Here is a 23,988-nt window from a genome sequence, read left to right on the forward strand (position 1 = left end):
GAATAAACTTTCTAAAGTTCATAGTGGACATGTGGAAAGTGTTGAACTAAGATTTCTTTCAGTTCTAATTCTGTCTCTATGACTATATGTGACCATGACCAGTTTACTTAAATATGGTTGCCAGAGCAAGAGAGGTTATAGATTCACTGGTTATAAATTTACTCTGCCCTGGTCAGACAGTAACTGAGATATCATATTCAGTTTTGGACATTACAATTTAAAAGAGACATTAATAAGGCAAACACTATGGCAAGAGAATTTGTTAGTCTGAAGAAGAAAAGGGAGACTTAGAGGGACATAATTTTTTTTTCAGACATTTAAAGGATTGTCATGTAGAAAAAGGAATTAGATTTGTTCTCCATATTCTTCAGGGGCAAAACTAGAAAGACATTATAGGGAGATTTCGACCCAGTATAAGGCAAAACTTTCAAACAACTAAAGCCATGAGAAAATAGAATGGGCTGTAGATTGCACTGGTCGTAAAGTCCCCATGATCAAAGGTCACTGACTACATGTCAGAGCTATTTTAAGAGGAGATTATATGCTTTTCATAGAATTTAGTTGATGACCTCTCAAGGCCTTCTAATTCTGAGATTCTGTAACTATAACTTTGCTGAGCCTTAGTTTTCCATGTATTAAAAAAAAAAAAGAACAATGCATATAAGTACATATTAAGAAACCGCTATGTGCCAAACACTGTGCTGGATGCTCAGTATACAAAAGAATTGAAAAAATCCGTACTTCCAAGGAATTTACATCCTATCAGGGAGGTAGTGTTTACATAATTAAATATAAATGTAGGATCAACTAGGTGGCTTAGTGGATAGAGAGCCAATCTTAGAAATGGGAGATCCTGGATTCAAATATGGCCTCAGATGCTTCCTCGCTGTATGACCCTAAGTAAGTCACTTAATCTCAGTTACCCAGCTCTGCATTGGAACCAGTACTTACTCCAAGACAGAAGGTGAGGGTTTTTAAAAAAATAAAATAAATGCAAAGAGAGTAAATATGAAGTAATTTGGGAGGAAAAGCAATTAGTAGTTGGAGAGAATCAATAGATGGTGGTGCTTAAGCTGCATCTTAATGGAATAGAGGGTATGCTTGAGGCCAAAGTGAAAAGTATATTCCAAACATTCCAATGCAAAGGCCCAGAAACTGAAGATAGAATGTCATGGATGAAGGCCATTTTGCCAGAGCACAGATTTCAGGAAGGAGGATAGCATAAAACAAAGTTGGAATAATATGTTCAGGCTATGTTGTAAAGGGCTTTAAAAAACAAATATGAAGAGTTCAATAAAAAGAATACAGTATCTTTTCTACTTGACAGAGTTGTTGTAAGGATGGGATAATGTCTCTTGAAAACGTTGAGTAAACTCTATAAAGTGCTATATAAATTAATGCTATGACCCTGAGAGATTTTGGAATTAGACACTGAATAGCATTGGATCTGACACACTTGTCAGAAATATTATTTTTTTCTGATATTAAAAAGGACAATTGCTAACCCTCCCCCCCCTTCAAAAAATAAAAGGAAAGAAACAAAGTATTATTTTTGTTGGCTGTTGCTGGAACATGAGGTTCTCTCTTGTTTATAACATTCATCCGGTAACAGAAGACTTATGGCTCCCTAACCCATGCACATGAATAACTTTTTGCTATCATCAGTCAAATGTAAACCTAGAGGAGAACAGTGCTCTCAAAAATCATGCCTCTGGGTGCCAGCCTTTTTCTATTTCCTCTTCTTTGGTAGCTTCCATTTTTTTCTTCCTGTCTGCTTCAAACCCATACACCATGAGTTCAAATATACAGCTAAAGCTCGTGAGGGAATTGGGTTTAAAAAAATCAGTTGTACAAGAGAAGGATGAGGCTAGCCAAAGTGACCTAGTTCATGTGAAAAGGTTTATTGGGGCCAATTGGTCACAAGGCTAGTATCAGCTAGTAACATGATGTGACTGCAAAAGTAGGCTGCAGCAGCAGCAGGTAATTATCCATATCTGGGAGTAGAGCAATCTACAAGAGTCAGAGACACATGAAGTTCTGTTGTCAGTTCCCAGCACTATACTTTTAAGAGGAACACTGATAAACTGATTTCATCCAAAGAAGGGTGACCAAAATAGTGATGGAGCTGGAAACCATACTGCCTTAAGAACAGTTGAGAAAACTGGGAGTTTTTTATTTAATTTAACTGGGATTTTAAATCAAATTTATATTTGATCCTACAGTTAATTTTGAGTGGAGAACAAGAGGGTGACATGTATGATATGGTCAGATGTACACTTTTGGGAAATTACTTTGGCAGTTGTATGGAAAATAAATTGGAGTAGGAAGAGAGCAGAATGAATTATTTGAAAGCTATTGCACTAGTCCATGGAACAGGTGATGAGGACTTGAAGTAGGGTTAGTTCTCAATAGAGGAAGCACCTATAAGAGAGATGTTATAGTGAAAGAAATAACAAGATTCTACAACTGGTTGATATTGGAAACGTGGGGCAATAGAGTTGAGTATGACAGGCCAGTTATGGATATCAATGACTAGATAGTTGATGATGATCATGAAAAGTTCAGAAGGGACTTTTGTACATACTGAGTTTGAAATACTGTGGGGCATATAGTTTAAAAAGTCCAGTAGAGCATTCATAATGCAGGACTGGAGCTCAGTACAAAGACTGGATAAAGTGTTGGATAACTAGATCTGGAATCACCTGAATAGCATTGATAAGTGAACCAGTGGGAGCTGATAAGCTCACCAAGTGAGTGTATAGAGAGAAAAGAGAAGATCCAAGACAAAAGCCTTGGAGCACGCTCCTAAGTATAGGGTATCACATGAAGATATAGCAAAAGGGACTGATGGCAAGAGTGGTGAGACAAATGGGAGGGCCAAGAAAGATCAGTCATGAAAACTTGGAGAATAGAGAGTATATAGGAGGTGAGATGTGTACTTAATAGTAGCAGGTAGTTTTGAGAGGTCAAGAAGAATAAGGATCAAGAAGCCCTTAGATTAGATCATGGAGGACTTTGGAAAGAGCAGTTCCAGTTGAATGATGAGGTTCAGAAGCTATGTTGAAAAAAGATTTAGATGAGTGTTAGAAGTGAAGGTGCATAGGGGCAGCTAGGTAGCTCAGTGGATTGAGAACCAACCCTAGAGATGTCCTAGGGATGTCCTAGGTTCAAATCTGGCCTCAGACACTTCCCAGCTGTGTGACCCTGGGCAAGTCACTTGACCCCCATTGCCTAGCCCTTACCACTCTTCTGCCTTAGAACCAATACACAGTATTGACTCCAAGATGGAAGGCAAGGGTTTAAAAAAAAAAAGAGAAGTGAAGGTGCCAATTGTAGACAACTTTTTCCAGTTTAGTTTTGATTGGGAAGAGAAATAGGACCATAGCTGGTAGTGAGGAGGAGATAGGATAGAATATTTGAAGAGCTGGCCTAGAAAAAGAGAATAGTCCCATTTGAGTATTGCTCCAGAGGGTAGGCAGACCTAATTAGGGCCAATGAATATGCCACTATATATATATATATATATATGTGAAAGATTTTAACTGAGTACCGGGAAGTACTTTCTAACAATTAGAAGTATCTACCAATAAAGAATAGGCTGCTTTGTAAAATAGTAAGATAGTTGTTGGTATAAGTGTTCAATCAGCAGCTAATCAACCACCTGCAGGGATGTTGTAAATGACCTTTCAGGTGGTCCCAGTCAAGATTCTGTGAATCTAAGATTCTGTGAATTTCAGAGTACACACTGTGTCCAGTTGAGAGATCTTAAATACAGTTCATATTACTCAACTCTGTTGGCACAGGCTTAAAGCACTAACAATCCCTTTCGAATCTTCCCGGCTAGTAGTTTTCTCGAAGTTCTTAGACTTTTTTAAATTCTAACCCACAGAGTTGGAGTCCTTTAGACCAACCCACCTTCCTATTTCCCTCCTGCTTCAAGTTGAACTATTGTTTAGTTTTCTCTCTCTCCGTCTATGAAGGATTTTGCTTCTTTTCTATTTTAACCTTAGTTTTTACCCCCATTGGCTTCTAGATGTGACTGGTATCTTGTTGGCAACTCCCTCAGTAACATGTTATCACACAGGCACTGACTGAATCTTTGTTTTCCCTTATCCTTCTAGATGTAAACACAAGCAGACCTTTTAGCCCTCAGCTTCTACCTTTTCTTCTTTTTCCTTCCCTTTCTATTTTACTCTCCTAGACAGTATTCCCCTACCTAAATGCAGTTCACCTTATTCCTTTTACAAGAACAATACTGTTTTGTGGATCAGACTAGTGTAATAATCTAATAGGCATTCAAGGACTTGCAAAGCAATAGATATCTTTACTTTCTGATAATCCCATTCAAAGTATGTATTTATCCATATCTCATTCCCCATTTATAATTATCCCCATATCCCACAATATATTTATAGATTTAGGCCAACTCCCTTTTTTTTTTAAAACCCTTACCTGCTATCTTAGAATCAATACTGGGTATTGGTTCCAAGGCAGAAGAGTGGTAAGGGCTAGGCAATGGGGGTCAAGTGACTTGCCCAGGGTCACAGAACTAGGAAGTGTCTGAGGCCAGATTTGAATGAAAGTTCTCCTCTCTCTAGGCCTGACTCTCAATCCACTGACCTCAGCTCTAGCTCCCTGCCCCCAACCCCTCCCCTCCTGTTTTTACCCTGGAAAATCTCACAATGGTGATCCCTTAAATATTTAAAATTTTAGCTTTTTTAGAAAACCCACATTTACATTATAACATTGTAGAAACCTTGGGTACTGCTGTCTGGCTAAGGAAATGACATGAATTCATCTCTATCTCTGAGCCATCACTTTAGAGGAGAAATTACTTTGGTCCAGGCACCTACTACCTGTGTCAAGGAAAAAAAAAATGATCCATCAAAATAGGACTTGTTTATTTCTTTGCTCAAAGACTTTTTGTTTTGGTTTGTGGGTTTTTAAAATTAATAATCAATGACTAAGTATTATATTTTATAAAGTTTTATTAATAATAACTAAAACAAAAGGACTGCCTGAACTCAGCCAGTCACAGGTCAAAGAGAAAGAGGAGTTACAGCCACTTAAATACATTCATGAAAAACACAGGAAAAGGGAATTTTGGGAAATACTAGGGACTTCTAGGGGAAGTCCAAAGGTATAAAATCTCCATTTATACAGGTTACATCCCCAATTATAATCAAAACAAAACAAAACAGTAAGAGTGCTATCAAGTGGAAGAAGGGTCAAATTTGTTCTGGCTGTCTTCAACGCCAGATGCATCAGGAACATTAGGTAGAAGCACAGAGAGAAATGTTGTTACAGTATAAGGAAATATTTTTTTTAATTTTATAATATTTTATTTGATCATTTCCAAGTATTATTCATTAAAGACAAAGATCATTTTCTTTTCCTCTCCCCCCCCCCCCCCCGTAGCCGCCGCGTGATTCCACTGGGTATCACATGTGTTCTTGATTTGAACCCATTGCCATGTTGTTAATATTTGCATTAGGGTTTCCTTTAGAGTCTCTCCTCTGTCATGTCCCCTCAACCGCTGTAGTCAGGCAGTTGCTTTTCCTCAGTGTTTCCACTCCCACAGTTTATCCTCTGCTTATGGATAGTGTTTTTTCTCCTAGATCCCTGCAGATTGTTCAGGGACATTACACCACCAGTAATGGAGAAGTCCATTACTTCGATTATACCACAGTGTATCAGTCTCTGTGTACAATGTTCTCCAGGTTCTGCTCCTCTCGCTCTGCATCACTTCCTGGAGGTCGTTCCAGTCTCCATGGAACTCCTCCACTTTATTATTCCTTTTAGCACAATAGTATTCCATCACCAACATATACCACAATTTGCTCAGCCATTCCCCAATTGATGGGCATCCCCTTGCTTTCCAGTTTTTGGCCACCACAAAGAGCGCAGCTATGAATATTTTTGTACACGTCTTTGTGTCCATTATCTCTTTGGGGTACAGACCCAGCAGTGCTATGGCTGGATCAAAGGGTAGACATTAAGGAAATATTTTTTAAGATGTTTTATTTTACCAGTTACATGTAATAACAATTTTCCACACAAGTTTTCTAAAGTTTTAAGATCCAAATTGTTTGTCTCCCTCCTTTCCCTACTGTCCGAGAGATGGTAACCAATTTGATCTGAGTTATATGTGTATTATCACGCAAAACCTATCTCCATTTTGGTTGTCATTATATGAGAATACTCATATAAAACCAAAACCCCAAAATAAAAACCCCAATAAGCAAAAGTAAAAAATCATAGGCTTTGATCTGCATTCTAACTCCAACAGTTGTCCCAAGTCCCTCAGAATTGTCCTGGATCATTATTTTGCTAAGAGTAGCTAAGTCTTTCACAGTTGATCATCCCACAATATTGTTGTTACTGTGTACAATGTTCTTATTTTGCTTAGTAAGGAAATATGGAAATACTTTTTAATAGTGAGCCCTGGTCAAAAGTGAAATTGAGTGGCTTCAGGAAGGTATAAGTAGCTTAGTACTGGCTAGATGGCCCCTATTAGGGTATTGTAAAGAAGATTCCTATTCAGGTATGAATTAAACTAGATAATTTCTGGGGTCTTTTCCAGCTCTGTGATGTTGTGAGCTTCCTAAACAGAATAAGAAGGTCTTTAGAAGATATCCTTTTTAAAAGGAGAGGCAAACAAGTACTCAGTATAGTTAGTCCTACCTTTTCGTTACATCTCTCTGGAGATGATACAGTCAAGGCACTACATATTTTTGCCTGCATTACATGTTTCTCTATTTTGGATTAAGTATTAGTCCATTTTTTTTCTTACCAGCTTGTCCTTTCTAAAATAAGTCACATTCTTTTTATATCTAAATTGTACTACATTGTCACTGGTCCTTTCATCTTGGACAGACCAGTGGACTTGGTGTAAGAAAAATAGCAACAAATTAGATTTTTGCCTCGCAGCCACTAAAAGGGTTAAGTACCTGTGTCATACTCTTGGCCAGAGCAGCTTTGCAGATTCTACAAATGAATAAAGATAAGTCAACATTGACAGATGCAACAGGGAGTTGTGCAAGCTGCCCCAGTTGATACACAGAGTGGGTGGTATATATACTGATATCTCAGGTGGAATTAGGCCAACCAGTCATTTTTTCCCCTTGTATGGTCACCCCCTGATCACTTCACCCTTTGCATGTTCTCAGTTCTACTCAGACAGACACCTGCCACTGAACTTTATAAGCTATTTCTCTTTCATTTGAAAATTTCCTTCAGTGATCTTTGCAGTCGTGGAAAGACCAGTAGAAAAAAGGCACCCTTCTTATGGCTAAATTTATCTTTTCTCTTTATCATTTTCAGTCATCCCTTTCTAATTTTTATTCTCTAGCTATCTACTGGGTACTTCTGTGCTGCTTACAAACACATGCAGGTCTTCTTTCCCATCCTTAAAAAATCCTCTGTTAATTCTAACATTACCTCAAGTCCTAAAATGTCTCTTCCCCTTTCACAATCAATTGCCTAAAAACAATTCTCCATACTCAGTCCCCTAATTTCTGTCTTCACTCCTCAACTCTGACTGGTTTTTTTGTTTTGTTTGTTTTCTAATACTCTTACCTTCTGCCATAGGATCAAAACTGTGTATTGGTTCCAAGGAATAAGAGTGATAAGGACTAGGTAATGGGAGTCGAGTGACTTGCCCAGTATCATACAGCTAGGAAGTATCTGAGGCCAGATTTGAACTCAGGGTACCCATTTTGGGGCCTGGCTCTCAATCTGCTGAGTCACCTAACTGATCCCCTCCTAAACTCTTTTTAATCTAGCTTCTGACCTCATCACTAAACTAAAACTACTCCCTTCAAAGTTATCACTATGGGGCAGCTAGGTAGCACAATACATAGAGCACCAGATCTGGAGATGGGAAGTCCTGGACTCAAATCTGGCCTCAGACACTCCCTAACTGTGTGCCTGAGCAAGTCACTTAACCCCCATTGCCTAGCCCTTGCTGTTCTTCTTCTTAGAATTGATACTAAGACCAAAGATACAGGTTTAAAAAACAAAGCCAAAATTATTGGTGTCTTTAATTGTCAAATCTGTAGGCCTTTTATCTTTGTAAAAATACTTGATTTTACCAATTACATATGATAACAATTTTCCACATAAGTTTTCTGAAGTTATAAGATCCAAATGGTCTTCTTCCCCCTTCTCAGAAATGGTAAGGAATTTGATTTGGGTTATACATGTATTATCATGCAAGACATAGCTCCATGTAGTTTATTTTTGTAAGAAAATAATAATATAAAACCCAACCCCCAAAATAAAAACCCCAGTAAACTAAAATGAAAAATTGTATGCTTTGATCAGCATTCTGACTCTGACAGTTCTTTCTCTGGAAGTAGATAGCACTCTTTGTCCCAAGTCCCTCAGAATTGTCCTGGATCATTTTATTGCTGAGAGTAGCCAAGTCTATCACAATTGATCATCCATCATCAACGTATACCTTGTTGCACATTCCTTCAGTTTCTAATTCTGTGCCACCACAAAGAGAACTACTATAAATATTTTTGTACAAGTAGGTCTTTTCCCATTTTTTAAATCTCTTTAGGATATAGACCTTGTACTGGTATTACTGGATCAAAGGGTATGCACTGTTTTATAGTGTAGGCCTTTTCTCAATTCTCATCCTTCTTGGCTTCTTTGCAACATTTGATATTGTTGCCCACCCTTTCCTGGATGTTCTCTCCTTTGTGAGTCTTCATGATTTTGCTCTCTCATTTTCCTACTTGCCTGGCTTTTCTTCCCAGTCTCCTTAGCTGAATCATCATCTACTTCCCTCTACCCTCTAACTATGAATATACTCTCATACTTTGCCTTGGACCTTCTCTCTGTAAGAAGGTCTTTAGAAGGCTATCCTTTCTAAAGTGATCATCAGCTTCTCTGAGCTCTGTGCAGGTAGTTCCCAGTGCTCTCCCTCCCAGCTTTTGTTGCTGCCTGAAAGGAGCTCCAGTTGTGTGTCACCAGCTGCTTACTGAAGGATTTTAATTGATTTTAGTCTAAAATGGAATGCATTATCTTCCAACTGCCAAACAGCCCTTCTGTCCTCCAAGCCTTATTTCGGTTGGAGGCATCTTCACACAGCCACTCTGCCCAGGCTGCACTGCCCAGCAGCCTTCCCTGAGCTCTCCTCTTCAAGTCTCTCCTTTGCATTCTACCCTCCTCCACATGAGTTTCCTAAAGCAGGCCTGATGCCTCACTCCACCGCTCAGTAAATTCTGGTAGTTCTTTTATTTCCTGGATGAAATAGAAACTCCTTTTGAAAGTCCTTTCCAACCCAACTGCAAACTGATGCCCTCTTTGCTGAATTACTTATTATCCATCTCCACCCCATTGCATTCTCTGATTCATTCCTAGAACACACTCTTTCCTTAGTTCCCTCTTTTCAGATATCATAACAACTACCAACATTTATATAGCACTTACCATGTGCCAGGTACTGTACCAAGTGCTTTACAATTGTTATTTCATTTGATCCTTACATCAACCTTAGGAAGTCAGTCCTATTATCCTCATTTTACAGATAATAAAACTGAGGCAAACTGAGGTTAAGTGACTTGCTCAGGGTCCTGCCTGAGGCAGGATTTGAATTCAGATCTTTCTCCTTCCTGGCCCTGGGCTCTATCAACTGTGCAAATCCCTTTAAAGCTCAGTTCAAGCAACCTCTTCTACTGTAAGAGATTTTCTAATCCTTTCCTGATCCAACTGGTAGTGCCTTCCTCCCCTATGAATTACCTTGTAGTTATTCCTTATATTTTATATATGCTTCTATATGTACATGATATCTCTCCTGAGAGGATGTAAATTCTTCTAGGGTAGAGTTTCATAGTACGCTCTTGATGAATGTTTGTTGATTGGCTTGAGGTTCAAGTTTCATTCCCTTTCATTAGTTAATATTTTTATCTGATGACCTCTCATGCATTTTCCAGTTAATCTTATCAGCTTAGGTGGCATGAGGACTGTTTTCCCTAGGTTTGATGTTCTTCCTCTCTACAAAAAAAACAAATAAGACTTATTTATACTCCCCAGTGCCAAGCACAAAAATTACATCCAGCCCTTCTGAATGTTGTGAGGCTTGAACAGAGACAAATGGTTATTTGTTTGCTTACCCTCTATTTAAGGACTTTTTTAGGTCTCCTTTGTATATATATCTGTATGTGTCTCCTAGGCTATTCTCCCAAAAACTAAAATATCAAAAGTGCATTTGCTTATTTGCAGATGAATCAGTGGCTGCTGTGATTCAGTCGATTCTCTTGTATTTTTTTATAGGCTGACATTAACACAAATATAGCCCTTTGGCATTAGACCATGTGATTGCAACAGAGAGAAGACACCTGCATAAGGCAATGAGAGCTAATAGAAAGGGGGAAAGGCCTGGAACACTTGGGCCTAAGAGTTGGGAGTATGAATTTTAGCCTCAGCTTGTGACTTGAAGCAAATCAGTTAGTCTCTTTGTTTCCTCACTGGTCAAATAGTGAACATCTCTACCTGAGGTTTCCTGAAGCCAAAAATAAGCAGAGTGTCTTTGGAAAATAAGAACTGCCATTCAAATGTAGAGTATCATAGTATAGAATTATTTTCTGGCAGAGCAAAACCAGGAGGCTTAGTTTCCCCACTTCCAGTTTCCAATATTGGGCCACTTCTAGGGGCTTCTTATGTGACTTGGAATCTCTTGACTAGGCCTACTTTGAGGGACTGGGCTTGATGGGTAATATGATAAATTGCTTCTACAGGGCAATTCTTCATGCTCTCAATTCTCTTCCCAGCTATTTCTCTATTCCTTTCTTTCTTCCCCCATCTCTCTGCCACACGTATTCTCAATACTTTTGATTTCTTTACAGAAAAACAGTCATAAAGGCACTTAAATAGTACATAAAGGTTTACAAAGCCCTTATTAACACAAACTGCATTGCATAACCAGCCTTATTTTTGTATGGTGATTGCACATAGTAGACACTTGTTAATACTTTTCTAATGGAATTTGAGTAAAAGTTAGCTGAGAATTATTTCTTTCCATTTTTCTCCTGTGTGCTCTTTTTCAAGATAATTGTTGTATCATTAACTACATTAGTAGCTGTTATTTTCCAGTGCTTCCTTCCTAATACCCATAGGAGGGACCCAGGCATTATTAGAATCAGAGAATCCATGATCCCATGGAAGACATTATATGATTCAAACTATAAGGACTGGCTCACATTCTTAATAAATTAGACCGAATTTTCTATATGTTTTAGATATGAGACCTTTTCCCAAAAAACTGTCTATAAACTTTTTTTCCCAATTTTTTGCTTTTTAAACTTTTTACTTTATTTTTTCTGCTTTCCTTCTAGTCCTGGCTCCATTACTTTTATTTGTACAAAACCTTTTTAATTTAATGTATTCAAAATTGTCCATTTTATACCTCATAGTACTTTCTATCATGTGTTTATTTATACATTCTTCGCCTATCAATGAATCTATTAGGTAATATGTTCCCTATACTTATAATTTCCTTATAATATCTCCCTTTATGCCTTGGTTAATATATCATTTTCATCTGATCTTAGTAAATGGTATAAGATATTGGACTTTGTCTGGTTTTTGCCAGACTACTTTCCAGTTTTATCAACAATTACCAAATAGTGAACTCTTATCCCAAAAGCTTGGACCTTTTACTTTTGTCAAACACAAAGCCACCATAATTTTTTACTATTATTTGTCATATATCTGTTCTTTTCCACTGATCTACATTTTTTCACTAATTCCTTTGATATTCTTGATTTTTTCTTCTTTAAATACATTTTGCTATTTTTTTCTAGTTCAGTAAAATATTTTTGGGGTAATTCATTGGGATAGTATTGAATTAAATAAATTAGTTCGGGTAGAATTGTCCTGGCTCTGCCTACCCATGAACAATTAATATTTCTCCAATTATTTAAATATGACTTTATTTGTATAAAAAGTATTTTATAATTATACTTCCTGAAGTTTTTTTTGGTAGGTGTACTCCTAGGCATTTTATTGATGTGGTCAAAAAATATGAACAGTTTTTAGCTAAAGAAATAAAAATTATATGTAACTATATGAAAAAATGCTCAGAATCATTATTGATTAGAAAACTGCAAATCAAAACAACTCAAATATCTTACTATCAGATTGGCTAAAATGACAAAAGAGTAAAATTACAAATGTATGGGGAGATGTGGAAAAATAGAGACACTAATACATTGCTGGTAGAACTGTGAACTAATTCAACCATTTTGGAGAGCAATCTGGAATTATGCCCAAAGAATTAGAAAAACGTTCATACCTTTTGACCTAGCATTACCACTATTAGGTTTATTTCCAAAGGGGATCAGAGAAAAAGGAAAAGAACCTATATATTCTAAAATATTTCTATTAGCTCCCTTTGTGGTACCAAAGAACTAGAAATTCAGGGGACTTCCAGCAATTAGGGAATGGCTAAATAAGTTGTGGCATATGATTATGATGGAATAGCACTACTTTCCCATAACAAATGATTACTTTTACAGCAGATTACTTTTAGAAAAACATGGAAAGACCTCCATAAAATTATGAGGAATGAAACAAGCAAAACCAAGAAAACATATACAGCAACAACAACAAAAAAAACTGTTTGAAGAATGACTTGTGTATGTCTACCTCTAGAGTAAGAACTGATCAAAAGAAACAAGCAAGACATGTTTTTTTATATATTTGTTCATATATCATTTTGTTAAATGATAGCTTCTCTTAATTTTGTGAGGGTAGGAAATACCTAGTAATTTTAATGTAACAAACAATTACTTTTTTTGAAAAACCTTTATCTTTCATCTTAGAATCAATACTGTATATTGGCTCCAAAGTGTTAGAATAGTAAGGGCTGGGCAATGTGAGTTATCAACAGGTGTTTATTAAATGCTTCCTATGTGCCAGGTACTATGTTGAGCACTGAGAGTACAAAGAAAAAGCTGAAAACTCTCCCTGCCTTCAAGGAGCTTAGGTTTTAATGGGTCTCAACTTTCTTTACCATTTATGCAATGCACTTGTACAGATTAAATAGCTGTTTGACCCTGTTGGTATAGAATCAGGATTAAATTTTTTCTCCTGTTTTATTTTAAATAGAGAATTAGGAAGAGTTTGGTTTAAATCCTACTATCGATTCTTCTCTGTGTGACTCTGGGCAAAATGATTTAACCTCTTTGCCCCTATAGCAACTCATTATATCCTAAATCATAGATGGGTTATTGGCTTTATTGGTGGAAAGAGTTCCCACACTGGTGGTTCCCTAGACTGATGAAATTATAGATAGTTTGCATATTTGCATATTTTTATATATAGCATGAGCCTGGTCAATGTAGTTAATTCTTCAGAGAAATGACTCATGTCATAGAAATCTAACCTAGACAAATAAAATATTCATGTCTTATGATGGTGAAAACTAAAGATACATTCAGGCTTTCTTACATTGACCAAGATACTTCATGATTGTCCCTGAGAACAGAGAAATCTATTTCTACAAACTATCACTCATGAGGTCACTGAATCATGGACTTTTAGAATAATCCAGTCCAAATTAATGGATAGGCACTAGCATAGTATAATAGAAATAGAACTCAATAGAGACTTCAGCTGTAATTTTGGGACTCCAGACTAGGCATTTAATTTCATCTGGTGCCCAGTTTCCTCATCTACAAAAGGAGGGAGTTGGATTTTTTGGTTGTGAGCATCCTTAGTTCTAACATTCTGTGATTCCCTCCAATAGGCCTACTTCTAGGGAATAAATAAACCAGTACCTGAGCTCCTTATTTAGTGGGCTGATAGACTGGAAGCAGAAGCTCAAAAGCCATGGAATTTAGGGCTAGCTACAGCTTAGTTTCTCTCCCAGCAATGCTGTGGGTCATTTGGGTGTCATTTTATTCAGATGTGTATATATTGTTTCTTGGTACTATATTGTCTTCTGTTAGGTGCTTGTGCTGTGAGAGGCTTGTGTTACTTTTTAAACTCTCTTTCTGTTGACCTCCTATTTTGCTTTGTCTCCCCAGAATCTGTCATAGGGAACTGTATGGACAGAAGTTCTGCTGGACAAGCTATGGAGCTACCTGATCATAATGGGTTGGGTTACTCAACACGCTCCACTGTCAATGAGCATCACAGGCCCCGGACCCTACAGAGACATCACACTATCCAGAACAGCGATGATGCCTATGTATGTTTGTGCCCTTCCTATTTGGGGAGAGTTCCTAAAAGTCACTTGGAAACTTGGAAAACTCTGAAAAGAGACAGTTTAACAACAGTGCTAGCTAGGCAGTGTCTGTTTCCCTCAGCTATTGCCCAACCTCCTCTGGCACTCATAGGAAGTTAACATATAGTCATTTCAACAAATTCTCTCTTAATCCCAGTCACTGAGCTCCATATTCCAAATTCTAAGCTAAGGACATAAGTATTATATGTTTGCCCCAGGCTTTAGCTTTTTAACCCAACTCCACCAGGGGCTCTTGGGTTCATTGAGCAAGGAGCTTTCAGAGAGCCACACTCAGTTTGCCTATTTGGCTAGATCTGAACTCACAGTTCTAGACTAAGCAGTTATAGCTGTCCAGTTTCCTTCACAAGAGCTAACTGAACATGATTGTGGGGGAGAGCTCTGGTTTTAGAGAGGCCATGTTTTAAGAGGGCTTATCCAGTTCTCATCCTGTGACCAGCTCCCTCAGTGAACCTCAGACAGCATGGAAAGAACATGGATTAGAGGTTAAGAAACTCGGATGCAAGTACCACTATTGTGGCTATGGTTGTGCTATTTAATCTCTGAGCTTCATCTTCCTCATCTATAAAATGGGACTAATAGTACTTGTACTCCCTTCCTCAAATGGTGATTTTTTTAAAATCCCTTTGAAACCCTTTGCCACATATATGTGAGTTGTTATTGCCATTTGAACTTTGATGGTGAATGGGGAAACAGGGAAGTCTGAAACAATAAGATGATACCTGTCCCCTCTGCTGCCTGTCCATGGTCTGGGAGGGAAAGAGTTGCTTGGGATTAGAGCCCAAACTGTTTCAGTAGCCATAGGCTCAAGTCCAGCTCTCACTTCCCTGGATCATTGCATTCTACAGGTGCAGCTGGATAACCTGCCTGGAATGAGTCTCATGGCTGGAAAAGCACTGAGCTCTGCTCGAATGTCAGATGCTGTCCTCAGTCAGTCTTCGCTCATGGGGAGCCAGCAGCTTCAGGACAGGGAGAGTGAGGGTAAGGGACTTATGGGCAATAGTCAGAGTCTGTGGGCCCACTGATCTGATTGGGGAGTGGGGGTAAGATCAGGCTCCTCCCCATCTCTCTCTCTCTGTGTCTTTCTGTCTCTGTTTCTCTCCCCCCCTTTTCTCTCTCTCTCTCTCTCTCTCTCTCTCTCTCTCTCTCTCTCTCTCTCTCTCTCTCTCTCTCTCTCTCTCTCTCTCTCTCTCTCTCTTCTCTCTCTCTCTCTCTCTCTCTCTCTCTCTCTCTCTCTCTCTCTCTCTCTCTCTCTCTCTCTCTCTCTCTCTCTCTCTCTCTCTCTCTCTCTCTCTCTCTCTCTCTCTCTCTTCTCTCTCTCTCTCTCTCTCTCTCTCTCTCTCTCTCTCTCTCTCTCTCTCTCTCTCTCTCTGTCTCTCTCTTTCTCTGTCTCCCCTTACCTCCCTCCTTCCTTATCTCCCCCTCCCCCTTCTCTCAGGTTGTGAAATGTCCAGACACCAGAGCCGTAGTGCAGGGCATCTGGTCAGAAATTTGCCAGCCAGTACAGAGTGACTGCTCAGACATCATGGGGAAAGCACTGTCTTGGAGACAGTCAGTAAAGAACCTGGAATTGATGTTCCTGCTCTGCCACTTGCTGGCTCTCTGAAGTTGACAAACCACTCAACCTTCAAACTTCAGTTTACTCATCTGTAAAGTGGGGATGATCATACCCACATTATCTTCTTCATAGATAGGAAGGAGGATCTTTTGTAAGGAAGGAAAATCTTTTGCAAGAGAATGTATAAATATGAGTGTTGGTAGTGGTTGTTAGTGATAGTAATGTAGACCTAGGTAAGATCTCTGTCTGGGTTCAACAAGGACCATTTTAGAGATGGGTGTCCAGGACATGGGAATTGCTGAAGGATGCGCTACTTCAGATATGGTCTCAGTCCCTACAACTACCAGCACATAGATTCAAGTCTTATTTACCTCTCACATGATTTTCTTTAAGGCTTTCCTGTCCTCAAGAAAATGTATGCCCTAAATTTTAGCCTGGGAACATGCTTTCTGTGCATGGCAACATATCTTATTTTTTTATGCTCTGGATTTTTTCACAAAAGAAGTTGATTCAGTTCAGTTCAGACAAACACTGATTAAGGGCCATGGAGCAGGTATGTGACAGAAAGGATTACTCACTAAATCGAGTCAGGAAGACCTGAGCTTGATTCCTGCCCCAGACAATTACCAGTTTTGTGACCCTGGACAAATCACTTATTTTCTGTCTACTTCAATTTCCTCATCTGTAAATTGGGGGTGATGATAATAGCACTTCACATGGTTGTTTTGAGGATAAAATGGTCCCATTTGTAAAACACTATTGCAAGCTTTAAAGCATTATTCATATGTTGGCTATTTTTATCCCTTTGTGCAAAGCACTGTGCTAAGTACTAAGATACAAGGGAGTGAGGGAGTCAGGGAGTGGGGAAATTTGGAGTGAGAGCTAACAGGTTGTTTTGGACATATCAAGTTTAAGATTATCCATTTAGAGATCTCTAGTAGACCACTGTGATGTGAGATCATAGAGAGGTTCAGGGAGGAAGGAAACAGGCTTCTGTTAAGAACCTATTCTGTGCCTGACCCTGTATTAGCACTTGACAAAAATCATTTCTCATGATCCTCACAACAACCCTACAAAATAGGAGCCATTATCCCTATTTTACATTTGAGAAAACTGAGGCAGATAGAGGTTAAGCAAACTTGCCCAGGATCACACAGATAGTAAGGGTATATGGTTAAATTTGAACTAGGGTATTCCTGACTCCAGGCCCAGTATATCACTTAGATGCTGCTAGAGCTGCCCATTCAAACTGAGTAAATGAATAAGTAAAGAGAATCATCCACATAGAAATGATAATTGACTCGATGGGAGCTTGTGATAGCACCAAACAAAGTATAGAATGAGAATAGAAGAGAACCCTGAACAGTGCCTTAGAGGACACCTCTGGGGAGTGAGCTGCTCTGGGTGGAGTTCCAGCAGAGATATACAGGAAGCAGTCCAGCTGGAGAGAAGGTTGTCCTGACCAGGGAGAGAGAAGAGATCCAAGGCCACAGGCAGGGCAGGAAGGCTGGGGATTGAGATACTTGTGACCTTGGAGGAAGCTTCCATTCAACAATGAAGTCAGATTCCAGAGAGAGGAGAGAACATGGGGGCCCAGCCACAGACAGCTTTCCCAAGGAGTTTAGCCACCCAACAATCACCAGCAGGGATGCCTGAACCAAGAGGGGTTTTTGTATTTTAAGAATGATTGTTTGTAGACAGTAGGGCAGTGATGGTGAACCTTTTAGAACTGGAGTACTGGTCCCCACCTCCACCGCCCCCCCCTCCAGATCTAGTGCCATTCCTGTCCCTCCCCACACTGAGTGCCAGGCATGCCATGCCCCCTCCCTTACCCCATATGGGAGGGAGAAAGCACTCCCATTGGACTGCTGGGCAAAGGGGCAGGAGAAATGGGGAATGTCCTCAGTGAGTATAGAAGGGGAGGGGAGTGGCCTAAGTGCTCTGCTCCCCTCTAGCTCTGCCCTCTGTGAGCTGCCCACCTTAACTCCTTTGTACTCCCATTGGCTGCTGGGCAAAGGGGCAGGGGATGTGAAACAATGTCATCAGATTGGGGGAGGGGGGCATTCTGCATACTATCTTTGGCACCCATGCTGTAGGTTTGCCGTCACTGCAGTAGGGAACCAGTTAGTAGATAGGGTGAGATTGAAGATTAGAAAGAAAATGGAGATGATAGAGGGGCAATCTAGAGAAGACAGGAGGGTGCCAGATCAAGGGGGTATGTTGAGGCTGGCCATCTTTTCATGTTAGATAGGTGAAGATAGTTGGAAGACATCTGAGGGACATGAGAGGAGAGGAGAAGCAGGAGCTCTCAGCAATTGGCTTCAATTTTTTTTGTTTGTTTGTTTGTAATATCTGAGATGAGATACTCAGCTGAGAGGGTACAGGGAGAAAGTGCCATGGCAGGTTGAGCAGGTTTTGGAATGGTTTAAAATAATTGCTATGGTGAATAGGGGGATGAATCAATTATAGAAGTGGGAAAAGATTACCTTGCTCCTCTAAGAGCCCATTTGAGATTATCTGAGTAACTTTGTAGTAGACAGTTTCAAGCTGTTGGTGCTGGACACAGTTCTTCCCCTCAAAGAGTCTAGTAAGGAAATAAGATGTACACAAATAAGAAGGTATCAAAAGCTATAAAAAAAAAAAAATTTGATCACTGTGACCCTTGTGGGCCTTTTTTTTTCTAGCTTGAGAGGACTCTTTTTTTTTTTCTCAAGGAACAGCCCTTTGCCTACTTAACTGGGCATGTAGACACTCAGTGACCAGGCCTTGTGATATAGAGGAGTCTTTTGAATTTAAAGTTTTTAAGTGCTTATAATCATCAAACCCCAGCCTAAATCTTCAGGTCTAGCTCCATCTTTAGAGGTCCTCAGAACTCTCATTACTGGGAAGTAAACTCCTTCATCCCAAATAAAGTCCTCATCCTTCTTCCTCCTTGCCAATCTCAAATGTTCCTTTTGGTCTTTCAGGCTGTAGGGAGACTTTGGAAGGTCAAGAGCCCTCAGACCTGACCGACGGCAGCCAGCACTTACACAACTCTTGTTATCCATCTACATGTATTACAGACATTCTACTGAGCTACAAGCATCCAGAGGTCTCCTTCAGCATGGAGCAGGCTGGGGTGTAACAAGAAGCTAGGAGTGAGTATGGGCCTGACTAGGACAGCTCTGCCATTGGCAGCTCTCTGGAAGGATGTCTTCTGTGGAGTCAGAATTGCTTAGTTAAATAGCTCTTCTTCTCCATGGATGACCTGCCCTAATTTTCCTCATGGCTCTCACATCCTCTTAGCATTCTCAAATCAATCAACAATTACTTATTGAGTCCCTCTGTTAGGTGCTGTGGGAGAGGCAGAAGAGATGAGGGCACTGTCCCATACCCTCTAATTGCTCTAATTGGGGGAGATAAAATACAGATGTAGGATTCTAATCAGTATATGCTAAGTACCAGATGAGTGGTCTATGGATGGTAGTGAAAGCTACACCCATTCAGAGGAGGTTAACCACTATTTTAACTCGAGATGGTTAGGGAGAAGGTAGATTTGATTTCTGCCTTGAAAGATAGGTAGTATGTATATGGCAATGAGACAGTAGGGAAGGCTTCTCGTCCCTGCTGGGGGCAGCTAGGTGACAAGTGGATAGAGAGCCAGATCCAAGGTCAGGAGGACCTGGGTTCAAATTTGGCCTCAGACAAATCTTCCTGGCTGTGTGACCCTGGGCAAGTCATTTAATCCCACTTGCCTAGCCCTTGCCCTTCTGTCTTAGAGTTGTTAGTAAGACAGAAAGTAAGGTATTAAAAGAAAAGAGTAAGGTATGTTGAATGTGAACCAGTTTGTCTTGAGCAAGGGCAGATAAGATCCCCAAAGTAGGCAAGTTTTCTAGTTTAAGCCTATGTGTGGAGAAAGCAAGCCCAGGTTTTGGAGATTTAGAGAATAACCTGTGAGGTTCATATTAGAACTTTAGCCAGAACAAGGGGGTCTACACCCCAAGGTCCATGCCGTGGGCATGCACAGCAAGCTTCTCCAATGGCTGAGGGACACATGGTTAAAATGAGCCCACTAACATCAGGTTCTTACGCCAATGTGACTCTTCTTTATTTCTCCTCTGTTACAGGTTTTGTGTACAGCTTGGGAATTTTAAAAGTTCATTTTAAACCCACAGTATCTAGCAGCATCGCGCCAAATTGCCATTGTATTTCTCCCCAGCTGGAACATCACAGCTCCTTTCCTCCTATCCAGTCCATCAGTGTGCTGTTCCTTGGGGTTCAGAGGGTGTTCTACCATGTTTGCCTGTATGACCAAGCCACCGAGGAAATAAACGGGAAATGAGAGTTCTCCACTTTTGGCAAAAGTGTATTTGAGTTTTGTGTTTTCTTTTGGAGGCTGTTTTTCTTTTCTGCTTTTTCAGACAGGAGGGATGATCAGGGTGTGGATGGATGCCTAGGGTCTCTGAGCCACCACCCAAAGCAGTCCTCCCAGAAGGCCCCTCATCCCTGCCAGCATTGTCCAATGCCAGGAACAGATAGGAGAGGACAGGACAGCCACCTCTAGAATCTACATGTCAGGAGAATGGATGGGAAGTGGGGATAGGGTGGGATCTAGCATTGGTAAGCAATAAGCAAAGTTTAGGAGACCCTTAGCTGTGAGTCTTCACTGCTGATACCCACCAAAAAGATTTGCCCAGCCTGGCAGGCTATTAACAGAGAGCCAAAGTCCTATCAGAATCTTAGTATTGAGGCTGAGAGTAGCCTGGAGCAAGATAAGTCTCACTTCACCTTCTTTGGGGAGCTTGTTTGTGGCACAGAACCCCTCATCACCACCAGAACTGGTTGCCTTTACCATCCCTTTGGTAAACCATTCCTTCTACCCACAGACAACTAGAACGCCCAAGAGTGGTGCAATCTGCTTTTTGTGGCATCTTTCATTCTCATTTTTTATTGCGCTAAAAGGATGGTTTCTCCTTTTATATATGTGTGTGTATGTATATGCACATATATGTGTGTGTGTATATGAATATACACACATATATTTTCATATATATACATATATAGAGATATATTTACCTTTTCCTTTCAAATTCTGCCCTCCCTTCCAGCCTCCTTGCCACAGCAAGAACAGGAGGTTCTGTTGGATCCCTCCTCACTCCCTACCTCCCACCATCCTCAGCCCCCTTTTTCTTCTTGATCATGTAGGAATTGTTTTTGGTAAATGTTGTTATTGTTATTATTATTATTGTTATTATTATTAATAAAGACAAAAGGAATTTCTGTTTAAAAGAGAAATGTTTAACTAGATTCTGTTCTATTTGAATTGTGACTTGCACCTTTGTTCAAAAGTATTTTATTTCCTTTAATGACACTGTAATTGTGAGCACTTCTTACTGGTGCCAGTGACACATGTCATGGTCTCCTTTCCCCAGAAGATGCAGTACATACTCCGTGGCTCTCATTTGTCATTCTCTTTGCTTTGCTTTACTATTAGAAACCAAAGCCTTCTCCACTGGCGGGGGCTGGGAGAGTACATGGGCTTATCGCCTTTTGAACATTTGGTTTTTGTTTTGTTTTGTTTTGGGTGTGTGTGTGTGTGTGTGTGTGTGTGTGTGTGTGTGTGTGTGTGTGTGTGTTTGTAAATGAGACTTGACTTGACCCTTTCTTTTTTTCCTTTGGAGAAAGGAGAGGAAAATATCCCAATATCTCCTAAGACCTTCTCCCAAATTTGCACAGAAGGAAATGTGAGACCAGCATAGCCAGTGCAAGGTTACCTCTCCTCACTCCCACCTCAGATCTCAACCCCTCCTTGCCCCCACCTTTAACTAACATGGAATCAGTCTTCAGTTGGAAAAAGAACATTGGAAAACCCAGAGCTCTGGCAGTAGCTCCCGACAAATGGATTTCTACAGGATGGAGAGCTTGTTTGGGTTTCTCCCAGGTCCATTTCTTTTACCTGTCCAGGGGTGAGATCCCAGTTTCTACTCTAATTGTGACAACTTTACCTGCCTAGCAGGAAGGTACCAAGAAAACGCTGAAAGCATTTGTTTGACTTTTCCATATCTGTTCTATCTGTCATTGTTACTCGATTCCTTACTGCCTCCTCCCCTCCCCCCCCCAACTCTGTTTTGTTTACATGATATTGTATTTCTGGGAAAGCAAACTGCCACCCTCTAGCAAATCCAGATGAAAGCCAGTGAGTCAATTAATTGTGCCATCTTGTATACCACACTTTTTTTTATTATTATTGCTTTGTATTGTAGTAACCAATACACCCAGTATATGTTGAATGTACATTAATATACTTTGCTATTACTTCTGTTCTTTGGAAATGTCACAAGTATTTTTTTTTCTTTCTCATTTATGTTGGACTGAAAAAGGGAAAAAAAAATAATTTAACAAAACCCACCACCAGACCCAAGTTGCAATCAGAAGACCTTTAGTTCACTGGTTTTTTGGGGGGTTTGGGGGGTTTTTTTGTGGGGCACTTACAGTTAACCTAGTTGAACAGTGGGGGATCATGATAAATAAAAACCTGATTATGATCTTATGTCAGTGTCTTGTTTGTCTCGTGATTCAGAGAGAAGCCTTTCTAGATGTTGGGGAGGAGCTCCGTGAATATTTAAATCTAGACCACAAGACTGAATATGCCTTCAGTGCCACAAGACAGGGAACATTCAGCCTATTCTCTCACACTGCTTTCTGAAACATACACTTTGGAGAAGTCAAAATTCAGCTTTGCCTTGAGTCTTCAACAATCAGATGGGCTTTTGTCTCTGAACAGTATTTCCAACTGCAAAGCTTAATAGAAAAATGGGTACCTTGAGATGATGCCCACTTGGAGTGTGAGTGGGCAGTGAGTTCTCACCATAACCCTGGTGGGGAGGAACAATCAAAGGGCTCAGTTGATGGACAGGTGGACTGAGGCTCCTTCCATTGCTGATAGTTTCCTCATCTGTAAAATGGGGGGAGGAGTGTGTGTGATAATACACTACCTCACTGAATGGTTTTGAGTATAATAAACCTTAAATAATACCTTGAAACCATAAAGCTAATTGTATTTGATTGCCAGGGGATTTTTCAGCCCCCAGACTTCAGAGAGCTGGGAAGAACTTCAAGAGGCTGCTTAGGAGAGGTTTTAAAAAGTGAAATAATAGGATCAATAAGGAAACAAATTGCTGGAAATGGGAATGAAGCCTAGGATAAAGGTTGAGTTGTATTACAGCTCGTGCACAGCTGTTGGGATGGCTTTAGGAATGTTAAGGAACACAAAAGAAATCTTAAAGCACTTTATAAATTCAGTAAGCATTTATCAAGAATATGCTATGTGCCAGGCATTCTGCTAAGCATTAGAATAAATGCTAGGTGGTGGTGTAGTTATGCATCTAGTTGAACCCTGTTCCTTTATAAGAAATGCCCTAGGGGATATTGGTGGGTAGAGTCAGGCCCAGAGATAGGAGGTCCTGGATTCAAATTTGACCTGAGACATTTCCCAGCTGTGTGACCCTGGGTAAGTCACTTAAACCCCATTGCCTAGCCCTTTCCACTCTTCTGCCATGTAACTGATACACAGTATTGATTTGAAGATAGAAAAGAAGGATTTTAAAAAAATAAATACCATGGAAGAAAGCCTTAGACTTTCCATCATTTCTAAGAAAAAGCCTAGAAACTTCTCCAGGGATCCCAAATTGCTTTAAAGAGTGAGGAGAATAGGCTTGGAGGGTAAGCAACATGCATCAGGGCTATAAAAATGAGAGAATTATGGGAAGTCCTTTATATAAAACGTGGCACAGTGGGTAGAAAGACCTGAATTCAAGTTTCATCTCTGGCATGTGCTGATTGTGGGATCTTGAGCAAATTCCTTAACCCTTCAGGGCTCTAGGCAGCTCTCAGAAGACCTTGATCTGCATTGGCCTCAAAGGGGTTTCTTTCCAAATATTCTTTACCAATGAAATCACAGATCCATTCCCCATCTCTTTTGTCCTTTATAGACCGTCCATTCCTTGACTCTAGCTTGTTCTGTATCCATTCAGGAATGAGAATTCAGACAAACCAAATATTATTACTTATCCCTCTAGTCTGCTGGGTTGAATTCCAAACCGTTCTTACCTTGGAGTGCCCTCATTTTGTGGTAAAGATAATGCCTTGACCAACTGGCATGGAATCCAAGCCAGGAAAATAAATCTTGTTCACT

At 39.9% G+C, this 23,988-nt stretch overlaps 1 protein-coding gene across 9 annotated transcripts in view; it reads left to right on the forward strand.

Annotated features, from left to right (window-relative positions):
• Positions 1-22,344, forward strand: part of SIK3 (SIK family kinase 3) — a 301,246-nt gene extending 278,902 nt beyond the window's left edge. For 8 of the 9 annotated variants that reach the window (XM_001380826.5, XM_007494739.3, XM_007494738.3 and 5 more), the window contains 4 exons: positions 14,040-14,203; positions 15,106-15,238; positions 18,782-18,952; positions 19,922-22,344. In XM_001380826.5, the coding sequence (XP_001380863.3) occupies positions 14,040-14,203; positions 15,106-15,238; positions 18,782-18,939 (455 nt within the window). In that variant the 3' untranslated portion in view covers positions 18,940-18,952; positions 19,922-22,344. The remainder of the gene's footprint in view (positions 1-14,039; positions 14,204-15,105; positions 15,239-18,781; positions 18,953-19,921) is intronic. The other variant, XM_056794354.1, reaches the window with a different exon arrangement.
• The last annotated feature ends 1,644 nt before the right edge of the window (positions 22,345-23,988 follow it).

Source organism: Monodelphis domestica, chromosome 4 (assembly GCF_027887165.1).
Source record: "Monodelphis domestica isolate mMonDom1 chromosome 4, mMonDom1.pri, whole genome shotgun sequence".
Classification (NCBI taxonomy): Eukaryota; Metazoa; Chordata; class Mammalia; order Didelphimorphia; family Didelphidae; genus Monodelphis; species Monodelphis domestica.